We start from the raw sequence: 16,779 nt of genomic DNA, 5'->3' as shown, positions 1-16,779 counted from the left end.
ACAGGTTTATGTTAACATGATTGTTGACTTTCAAACATGCTCGGAGACTGTGTGGCATAGTCTCCAAGCATTCTCAGAGGTCAACGATCATTTTAACAGTAACCTGCAGACCTGGGGCTTAATATCCTGTCAGTATCCATAGTTAGGTGGTCATATTCTAGCCTAACTTGAACTTTTGTTTATCCATATTAACAATCATGTATTATATTTGCTTTGGCCCAATTCCACTGTTGCTATTGGCCACTATGAGTAATTAGATGGTAATTTAAACAGAGTGAGTACCTATTTTATGTAGGTAGTGAGGATCTCCTATCTTGGTCAGTACTTACTCGGGTATTAAGGACTCTTTGTTTTTGAAACTCGACGTTTGACGTAGAACGATCAGTTATAATCATAATATGCCTCAGTTTTTATTAGTCACATTAGATTCAAGTTATTTATGCACGTCATAAAAATGGAATTTACCAATTTGATTTATTTCTTTTGAGTTCAAAGTCCCCCCCCCTTTGATGAGCAATTAGAAGGGACGAGATGCTTATTAATGTGATAGTGTGTGTTTTTTTCCGCAAGCTTGAATTAATAAATTCATACATCTAATCGTTGTGACAAAAGTGTGGATATTAAAATCACTCGCCCAAGTACGAATGTTTTTTTTTTTCGCAACTACGAAATTGCGTAAGTATTCGACCGAAATGTATTTCTTGCTAGCGTTTCCTGTCATTTATGACAACTGGGGATTTTAATGATTTTTATTTTATGACGATTTTTCTCGGGCAGATAATTAGAACGTGGTGTCAGCGAAAATGACACATCGTAACCACCGCACTCCAGTAAAGTGTGATTTATGTGATAACTACCCACTTGAATAATGTTTTACATGACATTTTATGCGCCGAAACTAATTACCTATCAAGCTAGATTGGACAGTGGACACTTTAGGCTGCAAAGAGTGTAAATTATCTGAAGAAAAAAGAGAAGAAGGTAATGTATTTATGCCTCTGTGCCTTCTCTGAGTTGATGGGGAAAAGTCCGTATTAATGTTAACTTGAATAGATCAGTTGCGCTTACTTAGGCGATGTTTCAAAGTCATAGAGCAGGAAAAATGAGGACCAACTGAATTTTTCTTTTTCTTCTACGACTTCTAGATACCGAGATAATCGATTTCAAAAATACCGGTAAATCGTGAAGTTTGACGTCACGGCGTACGCTCCCGTAGGTGATGACGTCATAATTAATTACTCGCTTCGTTTGTTTGTGCGCAAGCGTTTCTGCACATTTTGACGTGAAATCTGACGTCACAACTCTTTGAACTTTTTCATTAGAACGGCAATTAAAAATTGGATTTTCGACCTTTTAAAGTTACTTTTTCGGAGTTTTGACCTCAGATTTGGACTTTTCACAACTTTTTACGTGGGAATCGACCTTTTATTAATAACATTTTCCCAATTGTAACTCCTCCATTCCCAACTTCCATTTCTTGTATTTCAGGTAAAACTTGTAAATATTAGCAGCAATGACATAGTGGATGGCAACTCCAAATTGATATTGGGTCTGGTCTGGAGCATTATCCTCCATTGGCAGGTAAGAATAAGAATGTGACTTTTTTGCTATTCGAGTAAGAGTAAAGCCCCAATTTCATTGGATCGGACTATCAGTCTCACTACGCTGTACAATGTTAAACCCATAAAATACACGAGACCTTGTTTAGACTGCTGGGGAAAAGGGACTTTTTAGTCTCATTCTAGCAGGATAAACAAGGTACCTATATTCTATTCTATTCTACGCTATAGTGACTTTTCAGGGTATTCTGCGGAGGGGATTAACCCTTTCAATCATTCAAAAAGGTCAATATAGTGATAGTGGTACCTACCTGTAAGAAAACCAGCTTTTTCTACACCAAGAATTTGCTTACACTAAACACAACAGCTTTGTTAAGCTGTCTTGTTTCACAGCAAAATCGTAAACTTCGTCTTCAAAATCGCAAAGTCAAAGTTAACATAACACTATTTATATAAATTGGATGTACATATCTCATCAATCAACGAAAAGTACACTTTAAAGAACAACCGCACAAGAACTGTTCTACTTTTTCGGAGTTTTGACCTCAGATTTGGACTTTTCACAACTTTTTACGTGGGAATCGACCTTTTATTAATAACATTTTCCCAATTGCAACTCCTCCATTCCCAACTTCCATTTCTTGCATTTCAGGTAAAACTTGTAAATATTAGCAGCAATGACATCGTGGATGGCAACTCCAAATTGATATTGGGTCTGGTCTGGAGCATTATCCTCCATTGGCAGGTAAGAATAAGAATGTGACTTTCATGCTATTCGACGAGTAAAGCCCCAATTTCATTGGATCGGACTATTAGTCTCACTACGCTGTACAATGTTAAACCCATAAAATACACGAGACCTTGTTTAGACTGCTGGGGTAAAGGGACTTTTTAGTCTCATTCTAGCAGGATGAACAAGGTATATTCTATTCTATTCTACGCTATAGTGACTTCAGGGTATTCTGCGGAGGGGATTAACCCTTTCAATCATTAAAAAAAGGTCAATATAGTGGTACCTACCTGTAAGAAAACCAGCTTTTTCTACACCAAGCATTTGCTTACTCTAAACACAACAGCTTTGTTAAACTGTCTTGTTTCACAGCAAAAATCGTAAACTTCGTCTTTAAAATTGCAAAGACCAGTCAAAGGTAACATAACACTATTTATATAAATTAGATGTATCTCATCAATCAACGAAAAGTACACTTTAAAGAACAACCGCACAAGAACTGTTCACTGCGACAACAGCAATTTTCTGAACCCAGTTATGTAAACATTGGCCTTATCTCGTTTTTCAGCTCTTTCATAAAAACTATGATAAAAATATTGGAATGGACTGATACTGACCATAACATTTCTGAGATATTTTTCTGCGCCCGAGATTGAATGGAAAGGAAATGCCAGTTTTTTCCCCCTTGATAAACTCTCTTAGATAAGATTTGAGTTTTGTCCTGTTCAGTGGCATTACATGATTTATTAGAAACGTTTTGGCATGGACTCAGAGAGGCCTCAAATCAATAGACGTACGCCTGACGTACCTAGTCCTCTCGTGTACGTATTGCCGATCTGTCGACTTATTCCATGATAAGAAAATAAATCGTAGGATTTTCACGAGTTCAGAAATAACATAATTATCAGGTACAAGAAAAGTCAATTTTTTACGACATATGTATTTAAAAAAGAAACATGTAATAGAAATAATGAAAATTATAGATAATGTTCATCTTTAAACTTCAGAGATTCCATACGTTTCAGGGGGATGCTGGAAATAAATGAACAAATCACATTAATATTAGGTACAGTGATGGTATTAATTCATTGGACACTTAAAAAAAAAAAAAAAAAAAAAAAAAAAAAAAAAGATGATGATGATGAAGAACCTACTAGACTATTCACCCAAGGGTCAAAGATTAAAGTATATCTACTTAGACATGATAAAACAATAACATGATAACAACTGTTTCTAATGAAAGTTGCCAAAGTACCTATTTGCCTTGTGTGGGGTACTTCTCATTATCAGAAGATGAGAAGAAATACAATCTTGTGATATGTAATGGGTTAAAAAAAAAAAAAAAAGATGATGAACCTACTAGACTATTCACCCAAGGGTCAAAGATTAAAGTCCATCTACTTAGACATGATAAAACAATAACATGATAACAACTGTTTCTAATGAAAGTTGCCAAAGTAACTAACTATTTGCTTTGTGTGGGGTACTTCTCATTATCAGAAGATGAGAAAAACAATATTCTTACAGAATAAGTAAACCTTTTCAGAGCAGATTGGAAAATTCAAAGTACTTACTGCAAGCTATGTTCAGAATGCTGCAATGTTGAGAAGGAATCCATAAATTGGAGGAACCAGTGTCAAAGATCACTTTGAATTCTTGGGGTGGGGTGCCCAATGAGATAGTTCCATAGTATTGGGCCTAAAACACACAGATAAAATAGTGATTAGGTACCCTAATATTGATATTCAGCAACACATACTGTCTGGAGTACACATTTTATGTTTTGTATGAACATCACTGGGGAATGGGTTTAGGAAAAACACTTACATCTCTAATATTGATATTCAGCAACACATACTGTCTGGAGTACACATTTTATGTTTTGTATGAACATCACTGGGGAATGGGTTTAGGAAAAAGACTTACATCCAAATAATTTTTCAAGGGTTCAGGATATTCTCCACCTCCGTATTCAACAAGATTGACGGATTTTCTTTCTTGAGTTTCCAAGGCTTCAAGCTTTCGTGTTTCTAATGTTTGTCTCAGAGATTCCATACGTTTCAGGGGGATGCTGGAAATAAATGAACAAATCACATTAATATTAGGTACAGTGATGGTATTAATTCATTGGACACTTTTAGTTCAGGTCTTCTCAAGTTAACATGTTATCAAAGTATTAGTTACAGCTTAATTCCAGTCCTATGTAAACTTGACTTGGGTCTTTCTAAATAAGGAAAAGTAACAAGACTACATAGAATCATCTTGATGCATCAGAGGAACACCACTCAATTTAACTACTCGACAGAGACAATACCTACTTGGTAGCTACTCCTCATATTTTTCTTTGTTATTAATTCTGACTTCCTGTTAGGTCTATGATAAGACTAGTCATGAGTAAAATAAATACTTACGTGAATTCTGCAGACACACATTGTAAACCAAGAGCTAACGATATTACCAGAAGTAAATGCATACTTGGTAGCTACTCCTCATATTTTTCTTTGTTATTAATTCTGACTTCCTGTTAGGTCTATGATAAGACTAGTCATGGGTAAAATAAATACTTACGTGAATTCTGCAGACACACATTGTAAACCAAGAGCTAACGATATTACCAGTAGTAAATGCATTGTAGCTCTTAGAGACACTGTAACAGAGCAACTGAACTTTGGGTTCCCTATGAAACCTTCATAAATTTTAACGCTATTCAGTTGAAGACGACTGTGTTCCGACTACACCGGTAAATATAGGAATGATCCAGTGATAACTGCGAAGTAAAGTAGAAAACTACAAACTAGTGATCAAATTAGACATAGACAATGACTTTTATTACTTAAGTACCTACTATTCCTGTACTGATAAATGGCCGATAAGATTTTTAATTTTTTGAAATTGCAAGTCATTCATTACTTGCATTATAAACTTGTTTGTTTAGAAAGTTTTCTTTCTAGTTGCATTAAAATTGTCCTCCATGAGTTCTTTAGTAGGTACTCAATATTTTTGGTATTTGTTCATCATTGCATTTCTTCAGTTCAATTCTTCATAGTTAAAGAGACTCTGAATCAGTATTTTATACAGGGTGTTCCTAAAATCTCTAAAGCAGTGGTATAACTTCAAACTGTAATAGACCCTATACACAAAAAGCTCACAGAAGAATTTTCAATGTAATTTGTGAAACAGCAATTTTTCTCCAATTGTCTCAACAAGAGTGCATTATTTCCATTTTATCTCCCCAACTCCACATTCTACACAGACTAGATAATAATTTTGATCTGAAATATTAGGTACATTTTTTTATTAATAGGGGAGACAATGCTACAATGATACTATTCACAGCTTCCATAATGACCAATTAACCATTTTTCTCTGAAACAGGGCTGGTCAGAACAATGATGCATACTTTCCAGTAACTGGAAAATGGATCTTTTTTCTTTTTAGATTGATAATAATGATACACATTCATACAAAAGTGAGGGACACTGATAAATTAATTCATCATCATTTACATACAGGGTGTTTCCAAGGGCAATACAGAATTTTTGAAAGAGGCTATTGTGAACCATCCCTTTATGTAGAGAACATAATCCATCAAAATTAATAATTTGTAAGCATGTAAAAAAATAACAGGATTTTTGTCCTTGAATAAATGAGAACTGATTTGTTGAGTGGCATTTTCTTGATGAAGTTCAATGAACCCCTTTTATCAAACCTGTAGCACCTACCTACCAGCTCTGGAATACTCTTGGTGCTTACCCCAGGTCTGTTTCTTTCCTTGTCATCGTGCTATCTAACACTTGATCTTACAAGTACTTTTCTGATGTGCAAAACAACATGACAATAATATACGAGTATCTTCATGGGACAAAGAGAGTTAGCCACTCCAAAACGTGGACACGCATTATTAATGGTTATGTTTACGTTCAAAAGTGCTTGAGATTATAGCTTTGCTATACTTAAGTAGGTAATAGAAAGTAAAAAATCGCCTTTTCTTTCTTGTGTTTCTAGATGAGAGAGAAGATGTCCAGAAGAAAACTTTCACCAAGTGGATCAACTCACAACTACTCAAGGTAAGCTGATGTTTCTTTAATGATAGTGTAGGATGGATTATGTTGAAGTTAATGACTTTATTTTCTGAATAGCAAGTTTTACTCAGGATAAAGTTTCTCATATTGTGTGCCATTATTCTGTTTAAATTCTAGATTTTTTTTTTTTTGTGAGTACCTATACTTATGTCCCTATTGAAATAGTATATTTATTCAGCTAAGGCCTGGGACTACAGGTTCATGTTAACATGATTGTTGACTTTCAAACATGCTCGGAGACTGTGTGGCATAGTCTCCAAGCATTCTCAGAGGTCAACGATCATTTTAACAGTAACCTGCAGACCTGGGGCTTAATATCCTGTCAGTATCCATAGTTAGGTGGTCATATTCTAGCCTAACTTGAACTTTTGTTTATCCATATTAACAATCATGTATTATATTTGCTTTGGCCCAATTCCACTGTTGCTATTGGCCACTATGAGTAATTAGATGGTAATTTAAACAGAGTGAGTACCTATTTTATGTAGGTAGTGAGGATCTCCTATCTTGATCAGTACTTACTCGGGTATTAAATACTTATATCCTCTAGGTATATTTTTAATTAATTAGTGGAACTTGCCAAAAGAGACTGACATTGGACTTTAAATGGCCTACTGGACATTTTTTTTTTTTGAGCCAATGCATTCCTGAACAATGTGCCCAAAGAGTTCAAGATTTTTTTTTTTTCAATTGTACTTAGGTAGCCTTAACATTTTTGGACTGTCACTTCATGAAGACAGTATCTTATCATGTAGAATGCTATCCTCTAGGTATATTTTTAATTAATTAGTGGAACTTGCCAAAAGAGACTGACATTGGACTTTAAATGGCCTACTGGACATTTTTTTGAGCCAATGCATTCCTGAACAATGTGCCCAAAGAGTTCAAGATTTTTTTATTTTTTATTTTTTTTTTTCAATTGTAGGTAGCCTTAACATTTTTGGACTGTCACTTCATGAAGACAGTATCTTATCATGTAGAATGATATAGGCACCCATGATCTCATTGCTTTATTTACAATTTCAAAGTAGGTCAGGTCATGGAGTCTCATTACATCAATAGTTTGTTTTATGAATGTAACAAGAAGTGGAATACAATGTTTACACTTTAGATATTTTTCTTGCTAAGAACTGCAGATTTAGATATCTACCTACCCAATATTTGAAACTTCTTGTACATTTTTCAAGGTCCAAGCCTGAGCTATAAGAAAGTTTGTACCTACTCGATCCACTGTTGTACTTCTATGGTCATTCATTACTTGCATTATAAACTTGTTTGTTTAGAAAGTTTTCTTTCTAGTTGCATTAAAATTGTCCTCCATGAGTTCTTTAGTACTCAATATTTTTGGTATTTGTTCATTATTGCATTTCTTCAGTTCAATTCTTTATAGTAAAAGAGACTCTGAATCAGTATTTTATACAGGGTGTTCCTAAAATCTCTAAAGAAGTGGTATAACTTCAAACTGTAATAGACCCTATACACAAAAAGCTCACAGAAGAATTTTCAATGTAGGTAATTTGTGAAACAGCAATTTTTCTCCAATTGTCTCAACAAGCATGCATTATTTCCATTTTATCTCCACAACTCCACATTCTACAGAGACTAGATGTTAATTTTGATCTGAAATATTACCTTGATAAACTCTCTTAGATAAGATTTGAGTTTTGTCCTGTTCAGTGGCATTACGTGATTTATTAGAAACGTTTTGGCATTTTTTTTTTTCTTTTTAATTAAATTTTATTGACGCATTTAGTGTGTTTGGGATACCTTTTATTTGTGTGTTTGATAACTTATGGCTCAGCCATATGAGTTTCTACAAAAGACTTAACAAATTGTCTCTCTGTTTTTATATCAGTGTACTGTTTTAATGAGAAGTATGGTTTCGAATCTCAATTCCCAAGTTCATTACTGGTCCACATTGTCGAGTTTGTGATAGTGTAAATTCGTGAAAGTCCTATTTTAAATAGCTTACCCGCTGTCTTTTTACTACAATTGTTTTGGACCGTTAAAACATTTGTGCATTTAGATATTTTTCTTGCTAAGAACTGCAGATTTAGATATCTACCTACCCAATATTTGAAACTTCTTGTACATTTTTCAAGGTCCAAGGTCCAAGCCTGAGCTATAAGAAAGTTTGTACCTACTCGATCCACTGAATGAGAAGTATGGTTTCGAATCTCAATTCCCAAGTTCATTACTGGTCCACATTGTCGAGTTTGTGATAGTGTAAATTCGTGAAAGTCCCATTTTAAATAGCTTACCCGCTGTCTTTTTACTACAATTGTTTTGGACCGTTAAAACGTTTGTGTTTTTTTTTTCAGTATTTTGAACATCGTCTCCTTATTTTTCTTCCAGGTGCATTATCATCTCAAAGATTTGATGGCCGAAAGTCAGCAAACCAATCTGGAGAAAACCTTGCTATCTTGGTGTCGTCACAACACAAAGGTAAGTCAGACCAAAAAAGGAAATTGTATCGAGTTTTATTGAAATTACAACTCTATTATTTCGCGAAATATGACATCTAATATACATGTCATATCGAACTATCATGGAACTTAGATGAATTGCTTCAAGATAAATTGGTTTATCACATAAATTGGTTTGTCTTATTCACATTGTGGTTTAAGCTCATAAATTGGTTTATTTCACACTTGGTTTATCGTAATCACATTAGTTTATCGTCAACCGTGTACTGTTCATTATTTATAGCTCCTTTATTTGTAGCAATCTCACAGTCTTATCTATCCTAAACAGGAAACTACCATTGCACTATATTTTTAGACCCCACATCTACTCGTATTCATAGGAGACACTCATAAATCGTAAATAACATCGCTAAAAGTGATTGGTTGTGATGGTCAGGATTACAGTATAGATTTTTTTTTTCAACGAATTTATCGTTGCTGGCCATAAAACTCATATCAATAGGGGTCCTTACAGGAAAATGTAATAGAAAACCGAATGTTTAAAGGAAACATGATTTAGCTTCTTTTAACAGCAATAAGCTGAAGTAATCTTGCAAGTACATCCATGGATTGTACTTTCATCAAGCTAGGTACCTACTTTTAACTATAAAATAGACGTACGTATGAAGATTTTGATTTGGAAGAGATTTCTGTCTGGAAGAGACTTAACCCTATTTAAGTAGGAAAAGGCTAGGAGAAAGAAGAAGATCAAGATTTTGTTTAGTCTGCAGGATAATAGGGTTTGAGCTTTGAGCAGAATAAACAAGAGGTATTTTGATTTCAATAGTCCATTCTTATCAATTCTGTGATTCCCCTCTTGCAGAACTACCCCAATGTTGACATCAAGAACTTCACCACTTCTTGGACCGATGGTCTCGCGTTCAATGCCCTCCTGCACAATTTCCGTCCTGACCTGTTTGATTTCGATGTCGTGTGTAAGAAACATCCCCATGCCCGAATCGATCATGCGTTCTCGATAGCCACTCAACATTTCAATATTGAGAGACTTCTGGATACAGAAGGCAAGAAAAAGACTTTTTCCAATGAACTTTTTTTTTTAGCTTTTTCAAAGTTTTGCGGCCGAACCGTACATTTCTCGAGTTCCGGCCCGCGGACACTTTTGATCGTCATAAATTATGGAAGCTGTCTGCAAAGTTTGAGTGACTTGTGGCTAAAGGCAAAGTCCTGAGAACCGCGAACTCTTTTTGAGCTTTTTCCGTGGTATAGCCCAAAATAGCGGACTTTGGCCAGCGGAACTTAAATCTAATTAAAAAAAATGATCACCATTTATATTTTTATTTTCAGATGTTCACACGTCAACGCCGGATAAGAAAGTGGCATTTTCTTGATGAAGTTCAATGAACCCCTTTTATCAAACCTGTAGCACCTACCTACCAGCTCTGGAATACTCTTGGTGCTTATGCTTACCCCAGGTCTGTTTCTTTCCTTGTCATCGTGCTATCTAACACTTGATCTTACAAGTACTTTTCTGATGTGCAAAACAACATGACAATAATATACGAGTATCTTCATGGGACAAAATTGAGAGTTAGCCACTCCAAAACGTGGACACGCATTATTAATGGTTATGTTTACGTTCAAAAGTGCTTGAGATTCTCAAATTAACATGTGTACCAAAACAATTTCTTGAAAAGATATTGTGAATAAACTAGTATAGCTTTGCTATACTTAAGTAGGTAATAGAAAGTAAAAAATCGCCTTTTCTTTCTTGTGTTTCTAGATGAGAGAGAAGATGTCCAGAAGAAAACTTTCACCAAGTGGATCAACTCACAACTACTCAAGGTAAGCACTAAGCCTATTTCAACAAGAAGGGAAATGAAAGGGAAATTAGAAAATCTCATATTAAATGTAGCTCGTAATTTTGTACATTTGTAGATTTTTCTCCTTGTAGCTTGTTGTTGTAGCGGCTATAGCCTTCGCCGAATGGTGATGGCAGAGTAAAGAAAAGATATCTTTTTGTGTCTGCCATACACCGGGGTGATGGTCTCTAGCCATGTTTATTTGGCTCGTCCTGTACCGCAGTCAACCATCGTGAGGACTTGTGCTTATTCTTTAAAAGCGGAGATTGTAGCTTGTAGTTGTAGTTCCCTTTTGTACAATATACAGTAGTGTACAACATCATCCCTTCCAGGAATCGTCCGCAGGTCTCACATTCTAATGCTTTTTCTCCTTGTAGCTTGTTGTTGTAGCGGCTATAGCCTTCGCCGAATGGTGATGGCAGAGTAAAGAAAAGATATCTTTTTGTGTCTACCATTACCATACACCGGGGTGATGGTCTCTAGCCATGTTTATTTGGCTCGTCCTGTACCGCAGTCAACCACCGTGAGGACTTGTGCTTATTCTTTAAAAGCGGAGATTGTAGCTTGTAGTTGTAGTTCCCTTTTGTACCATATACAGTAGTGTACAACATCATCCCTTCCAGGAATCGTCCGCAGGTCTCACATTCTAATGTTATTATTATTATTACACAATTGGATCAAACTTTATTTACAGATATACAGATGGTAACAATATAAATACAAAATAAAGTTTGATCAAAGGTGGGGTTAATGCCTAAGGCATTCTCTACCACCCCACAATGTTCACATGGTTTGATTATTTTCAGGACAACCATGCAGGTCAGATTGAAAACCTATTCGTGGATTTTCAAGATGGAAACAAACTTCTCAGCCTGCTTGAAATCCTCACCGGGAACAAATACAATCGAGAGAAAGGGAACATGCGGGTCCATCATATAAATAACATCAACAGAGCCATACGCATACTCGAAAATAACAATGTGAGTGTTATTCTACGTATCCATTAAAACTAATGATAATTTAATAGGTACAGACTCCCAGAAGGTTTTGGAGTATTAATTAAAGGAGCTCTTTTTTCTATCTAATGAGAATGATAAACTAAGCTATTTCAATGTCAGTTAAGTGGAAGGGGTGGTATAGTCAGTGTGCGAGGTTAATACCGGCTCTGCCACCTAACTTTTAATGTGTTATTGGTAGTCAGAATGAGGGCAAATAAACTCTGCCCCGACTGGAATTCAAATCCAAATCTTACTGTCAAGTATTTCACAAGTTAGGTGCAATATCAAGAGTTCCTAATGAGTCACATTCTACGGACAGTTACTTTTCTGTGAAAGACTCTTTGTTTTTGAAACTCGACGTTTGACGTAGAACGATCAGTTATAATCATAATATGCCTCAGTTTTTATTAGTCACATTAGATTTAAGTTATTTATGCACGTCATAAAAATGGAATTTACCAATTTGATTTATTTCCTCTGAATTCAAAGTCCCCCCTTTGATGAGCAATTAGAAGGGACGAGATGCTTATTAATGTGATAGTGTGTGTTTTTTCCGCAAGCTTGAATTAATAAATTCATATATCTAATCGCTTTGACAAAACAGTGAAGCAAACACTTTGGTGTGGATATTAAAATCACTCGCCCAAGTACGAATGTTTTTTTTCGCAACTACGAAATTGCGTATTCGACCTTTAAAATCACTCGCCCAAGTACGAATGTTTTTTTTTTTCGCAACTACGAAATTGCGTAAGTATTCGACCGAAATGTATTTCTTGCTAGCGTTTCCTGTCATTTATGACAACTGGGGATTTTAATGATTTTTATTTTATGACGATTTTTCTCGGGCAGATAATTAGAACGTGGTGTCAGCGAAAATGACACTTCGTAACCACCGCACTCCAGTAAAGTGTGATTTATGTGATAACTACCCACTTGAATAATGTTTTATTCATATCAATAGGGGTCCTTACAGGAAAATGTAATAGAAAACCGAATGTTTAAAGGAAACATGATTTAGCTTCTTTTAACAGCAATAAACTGAAGTGATTACATCCATGGATTGTACTTTCATCAAGCTAGGTACCTACTTTTAACTATAAAATAGACATACGTATGAAGATTTTGATTTGGAAGAGATTTCTGTTTGGAAGAGACTGACAAGAAACGCCGACCCTATTTAAGTGGGAAAAGGCTAGGAGAAAGAAGAAGATCAAGATTTTGTTTAGTCTGCAGGATAATAGGGTTTGAGCTTTGAGCAGAATAAACAAGAGGTATTTTGATTTCAATAGTCCATTCTTATCAATTCTGTGATTCCCCTCTTGCAGAACTACCCCAATGTTGACATCAAGAACTTCACCACTTCTTGGGAATCGACCTTTTATTAATAACATTTTCCCAATTGCAACTCCTCCATTCCCAACTTCCATTTCTTGCATTTCAGGTAAAACTTGTAAATATTAGCAGCAATGACATCGTGGATGGCAACTCCAAATTGATATTGGGTCTGGTCTGGAGCATTATCCTCCATTGGCAGGTAAGAATAAGAATGTGACTTTCATGCTATTCGACGAGTAAAGCCCCAATTTCATTGGATCGGACTATTAGTCTCACTACGCTGTACAATGTTAAACCCATAAAATACACGAGACCTTGTTTAGACTGCTGGGGTAAAGGGACTTTTTAGTCTCATTCTAGCAGGATGAACAAGGTATATTCTATTCTATTCTACGCTATAGTGACTTCAGGGTATTCTGCGGAGGGGATTAACCCTTTCAATCATTAAAAAAAGGTCAATATAGTGGTACCTACCTGTAAGAAAACCAGCTTTTTCTACACCAAGCATTTGCTTACTCTAAACACAACAGCTTTGTTAAACTGTCTTGTTTCACAGCAAAAATCGTAAACTTCGTCTTTAAAATTGCAAAGACCAGTCAAAGGTAACATAACACTATTTATATAAATTAGATGTATCTCATCAATCAACGAAAAGTACACTTTAAAGAACAACCGCACAAGAACTGTTCACTGCGACAACAGCAATTTTCTGAACCCAGTTATGTAAACATTGGCCTTATCTCGTTTTTCAGCTCTTTCATAAAAACTATGATAAAAATATTGGAATGGACTGATACTGACCATAACATTTCTGAGATATTTTTCTGCGCCCGAGATTGAATGGTATGCTAGTAATTATTACACTCCAGTGTTGATGGAAAGCTGGTCCCTCGGGGTCACACAGGAGCCATCAGTTTTTACAGATCTGGGTTCAGTCAGAGCATCCCTGGCTTTGCTTTTAGCTTTTGGCTCTCAGCAGAGAGTAGATTTAGCAGTTGGGTCGTTTGTAAAGGACGTCTTAAGATTTTCCTTTCCTTCACCATTACTCTGGAATGGATTGTGAATAAATTTCACAAGGCAAACATTTTGAATACGTAAAAAACATTTCCTTATTACATTTAGTGCTCGATAGGACCTTTAATGGTCCTGCAGAGAACCTTATTCCTAGTTCTACAGCTCATCGAACCACTTATACATCACACTCTCTTTACTCTTTCAGTTCTACGAATCACTCGAAGAATTGGACAAGTGGCTGGATACGATCCAGGAGAAGCTGAAGGACAAGACGAGTACTCCGACCGTGATTGTGTCTTCGGTGGAATTGTTCCGATTGAAAGCTCATTACCAGACGATGAAATTTGAAGTGGACGAGAAGACCAAACTGTTCCGAACGGTCAATGATGATGGTAAGTACTATTGTTTTGTTTGTTTGTTTTTTTTTCTTCAACCAAGTACTTTCTTTATTGGTTGCCCATCGGATCAGAGAAACCTTTGGTCTTTTGTCGATGAAATTTGAAGTGGACGAGAAGACCAAACTGTTCCGAACGGTCAATGATGATGGTAAGTACTATTGTTTTGTTTGTTTGTTTTTCTTCAATCAAGTACTTTTTCTATTGGTTGCCCATTGGATCAGAGAAACCTTTGGTCTTTTGGTTGGGAATAGATAGTTCCATTACAACAGCCTAAAAAGGCCACTTGATTCATTCAAATTTATATACGTAGGAAATATGAATTTTAAAATTAAGAAGGTCCAATGGATAAAACACAAGTTCTGAGCTCTCTGAGAGTCTGAGATATACCCCGAGTATACATATTATTGAATTGAATTAAATGTTGGTGTTAACGAGAGACTGAAAAATGTCAATACAAACGAATTTCCATTACAACAGCCTAAAAAGGCCACTTGATTCATTCAAATTTATATACGTAGGAAATATGAATTTTAAAATTAAGAAGGTCCAATAGATAAAACACAATTTCTGAGCTCTCTCAGAGTCTGAGGTATACCCCGAGTTTATTATTGAATTGAATTAAATGTTGGTGTTAACGAGAGACTGAAAAATGTCAATACAAACGAAATTGGTCATGTTATCAATTAAACCTAATACTTTTCAGGAAACAACTTACTGCTCAATCTAAAAGAGAGCTCTACCAAAGACCTGGCCAAGAAACTAACCTCTCTGAACTCCAAATGGAACGAAGTCACCAAACCGGTGTACTCTATGTTCAAGAAATTGCAGGACGCTTCTCACTTGTATGGAGAATTCAGAGGTAAAGAAGAAGAAAGCCTTTAAGAAAGTCTATAGTTTTAGTTTTAAAATGTAATTTTTATAATAGAGTTATAATTGATATTATTCTGTTCAAAAAAGTCTTTAATCTTTCTTTAGTCGTATTTTCTTCTGGACATTTAGTTCAGTTTTCCAGGATTTCCTCTCTTATGAAGTCACGCTTTTAAATTAACAAAATTTAGTTCATCAAGTTAAAACTAGGTAACGTGGTAGCGCTTGTATACAAAACATTTGAAGTGTTCAATCCAAAAAAATCCAAGGTTTGTAATTGGAAGCGGGCATTATTCCTATTTCGGATAAGCAAACGTTATTTATACCAATACCTTTTTGAAAACTATTTCAATTGAAAACCACACGATTTCTCGCTCATTCGTGGCTTGTGTTGCTTTCCTTTCAGCTCTGATAGCACAAGAAAACGATTTCCTGGACAAACTAGAGAAAAGACTTCGCAAGTCTCCCAAATCTGCTGCGGATGTCGAGGAGATTTCTGAAGAACTTTACGTGAGTCCCTTTTTCTTTTACGGCCATAAATACACGGATTCCGTTGTTTTTTCTTCCTCAGTTACTGAGAAAACAGTTGGAAGTTCAGCAGAAGTCTGTGAACAACTTGAACAACAGTGTGAACGCGGTGTATGCGGATCTGAAGAATGAAGAATACCACAGCAACCAGTTGGAGAAGATTGAGGCACTTCAGGATCGAATTGAGGCACTAACACAGATGACCGAAGTTATTGCTCAGAGGGTAAGTATTCGTTTGCTCTTTTGCTCGGTTTTGTAGTACCTACGATAATAGAGGAGATGCAATTGGGTGAAAATAATTATGAAAGGTCGATTCCTACGTAAAAAGTTGTGAAGAATCCAAATCTGAAGGCGAAAATTTGTCTTTAAAAGGTCGAAAATTAAATTTCCATTTTCCCTTCTAAAAACTTTAAAGAGTTGTGACGTTTGCCTGTAATGGAGCTTTACTCGGGACAGTTGATTTGACGTTATCGCGTACGGGAGCGTATGCCGTGTCAGTAAATAAGATTTATCGGTATTTTTTAAATCGATTTATCTCCGGATCTAGAAGTCGTAGAAGAAAAAGAAATCCCTAGTTCCTCATTTTATAAGATTTATCGGTATTTTTTAAATCGATTTATCTCCGGATCTAGAAGTCGTAGAAGAAAAAGAAATCCCTAGTTCCTCATTTTTTTGCTCTATGACTTTGAAACCTCACCTAAGTAAGGGCAACTGATCTATTATGGTTTTACCTAACTTGAGATCTCTATTGTTTCGTCATTCTTTTCAGATTACCAGTCTTGGATTCGACTGCACATTTGAACCGAACCAATTAGACCAGACCTTTGACACTGAAATGATAACCGACACTGAAACTTCAGCAGTGGTAAGTGATTGACAGATTAGAATGGGATAGGAATATTCCTTGTTTAGCCTGCCAGAATGAGACTGAAATGTCCCTTCACTCCCGCAAACAGCTCACAGCCCCGAAAACAGCTCTAAAA

The 16,779-nt window shown here is 35.7% G+C and overlaps 1 protein-coding gene across 1 annotated transcript in view; it reads left to right on the top strand.

Moving 5' to 3' along the window:
* Positions 1–624: 624 nt before the first annotated feature.
* The window catches only part of LOC103508122 (utrophin-like), a gene marked incomplete at its 5' end in the record, with an annotated part of 45,159 nt that continues 29,004 nt past the window's right edge, over positions 625–16,779 (top strand). The window contains 12 exons of the mRNA XM_026822814.1: positions 625–675; positions 1,489–1,581; positions 8,727–8,816; positions 9,660–9,858; positions 10,142–10,170; positions 11,463–11,636; positions 13,096–13,188; positions 14,209–14,395; positions 15,105–15,260; positions 15,675–15,778; positions 15,840–16,019; positions 16,566–16,661. Coding sequence (XP_026678615.1) covers positions 625–675; positions 1,489–1,581; positions 8,727–8,816; positions 9,660–9,858; positions 10,142–10,170; positions 11,463–11,636; positions 13,096–13,188; positions 14,209–14,395; positions 15,105–15,260; positions 15,675–15,778; positions 15,840–16,019; positions 16,566–16,661 — 1,452 coding nt within the window. The remainder of the gene's footprint in view (positions 676–1,488; positions 1,582–8,726; positions 8,817–9,659; positions 9,859–10,141; positions 10,171–11,462; positions 11,637–13,095; positions 13,189–14,208; positions 14,396–15,104; positions 15,261–15,674; positions 15,779–15,839; positions 16,020–16,565; positions 16,662–16,779) is intronic.

Source organism: Diaphorina citri, unplaced genomic scaffold (assembly GCF_000475195.1).
Source record: "Diaphorina citri unplaced genomic scaffold, Diaci psyllid genome assembly version 1.1 scaffold369, whole genome shotgun sequence".
Lineage (NCBI taxonomy): Eukaryota > Metazoa > Arthropoda > Insecta > Hemiptera > Psyllidae > Diaphorina > Diaphorina citri.
This window is presented reverse-complemented; position numbering and strand designations above follow the sequence as displayed.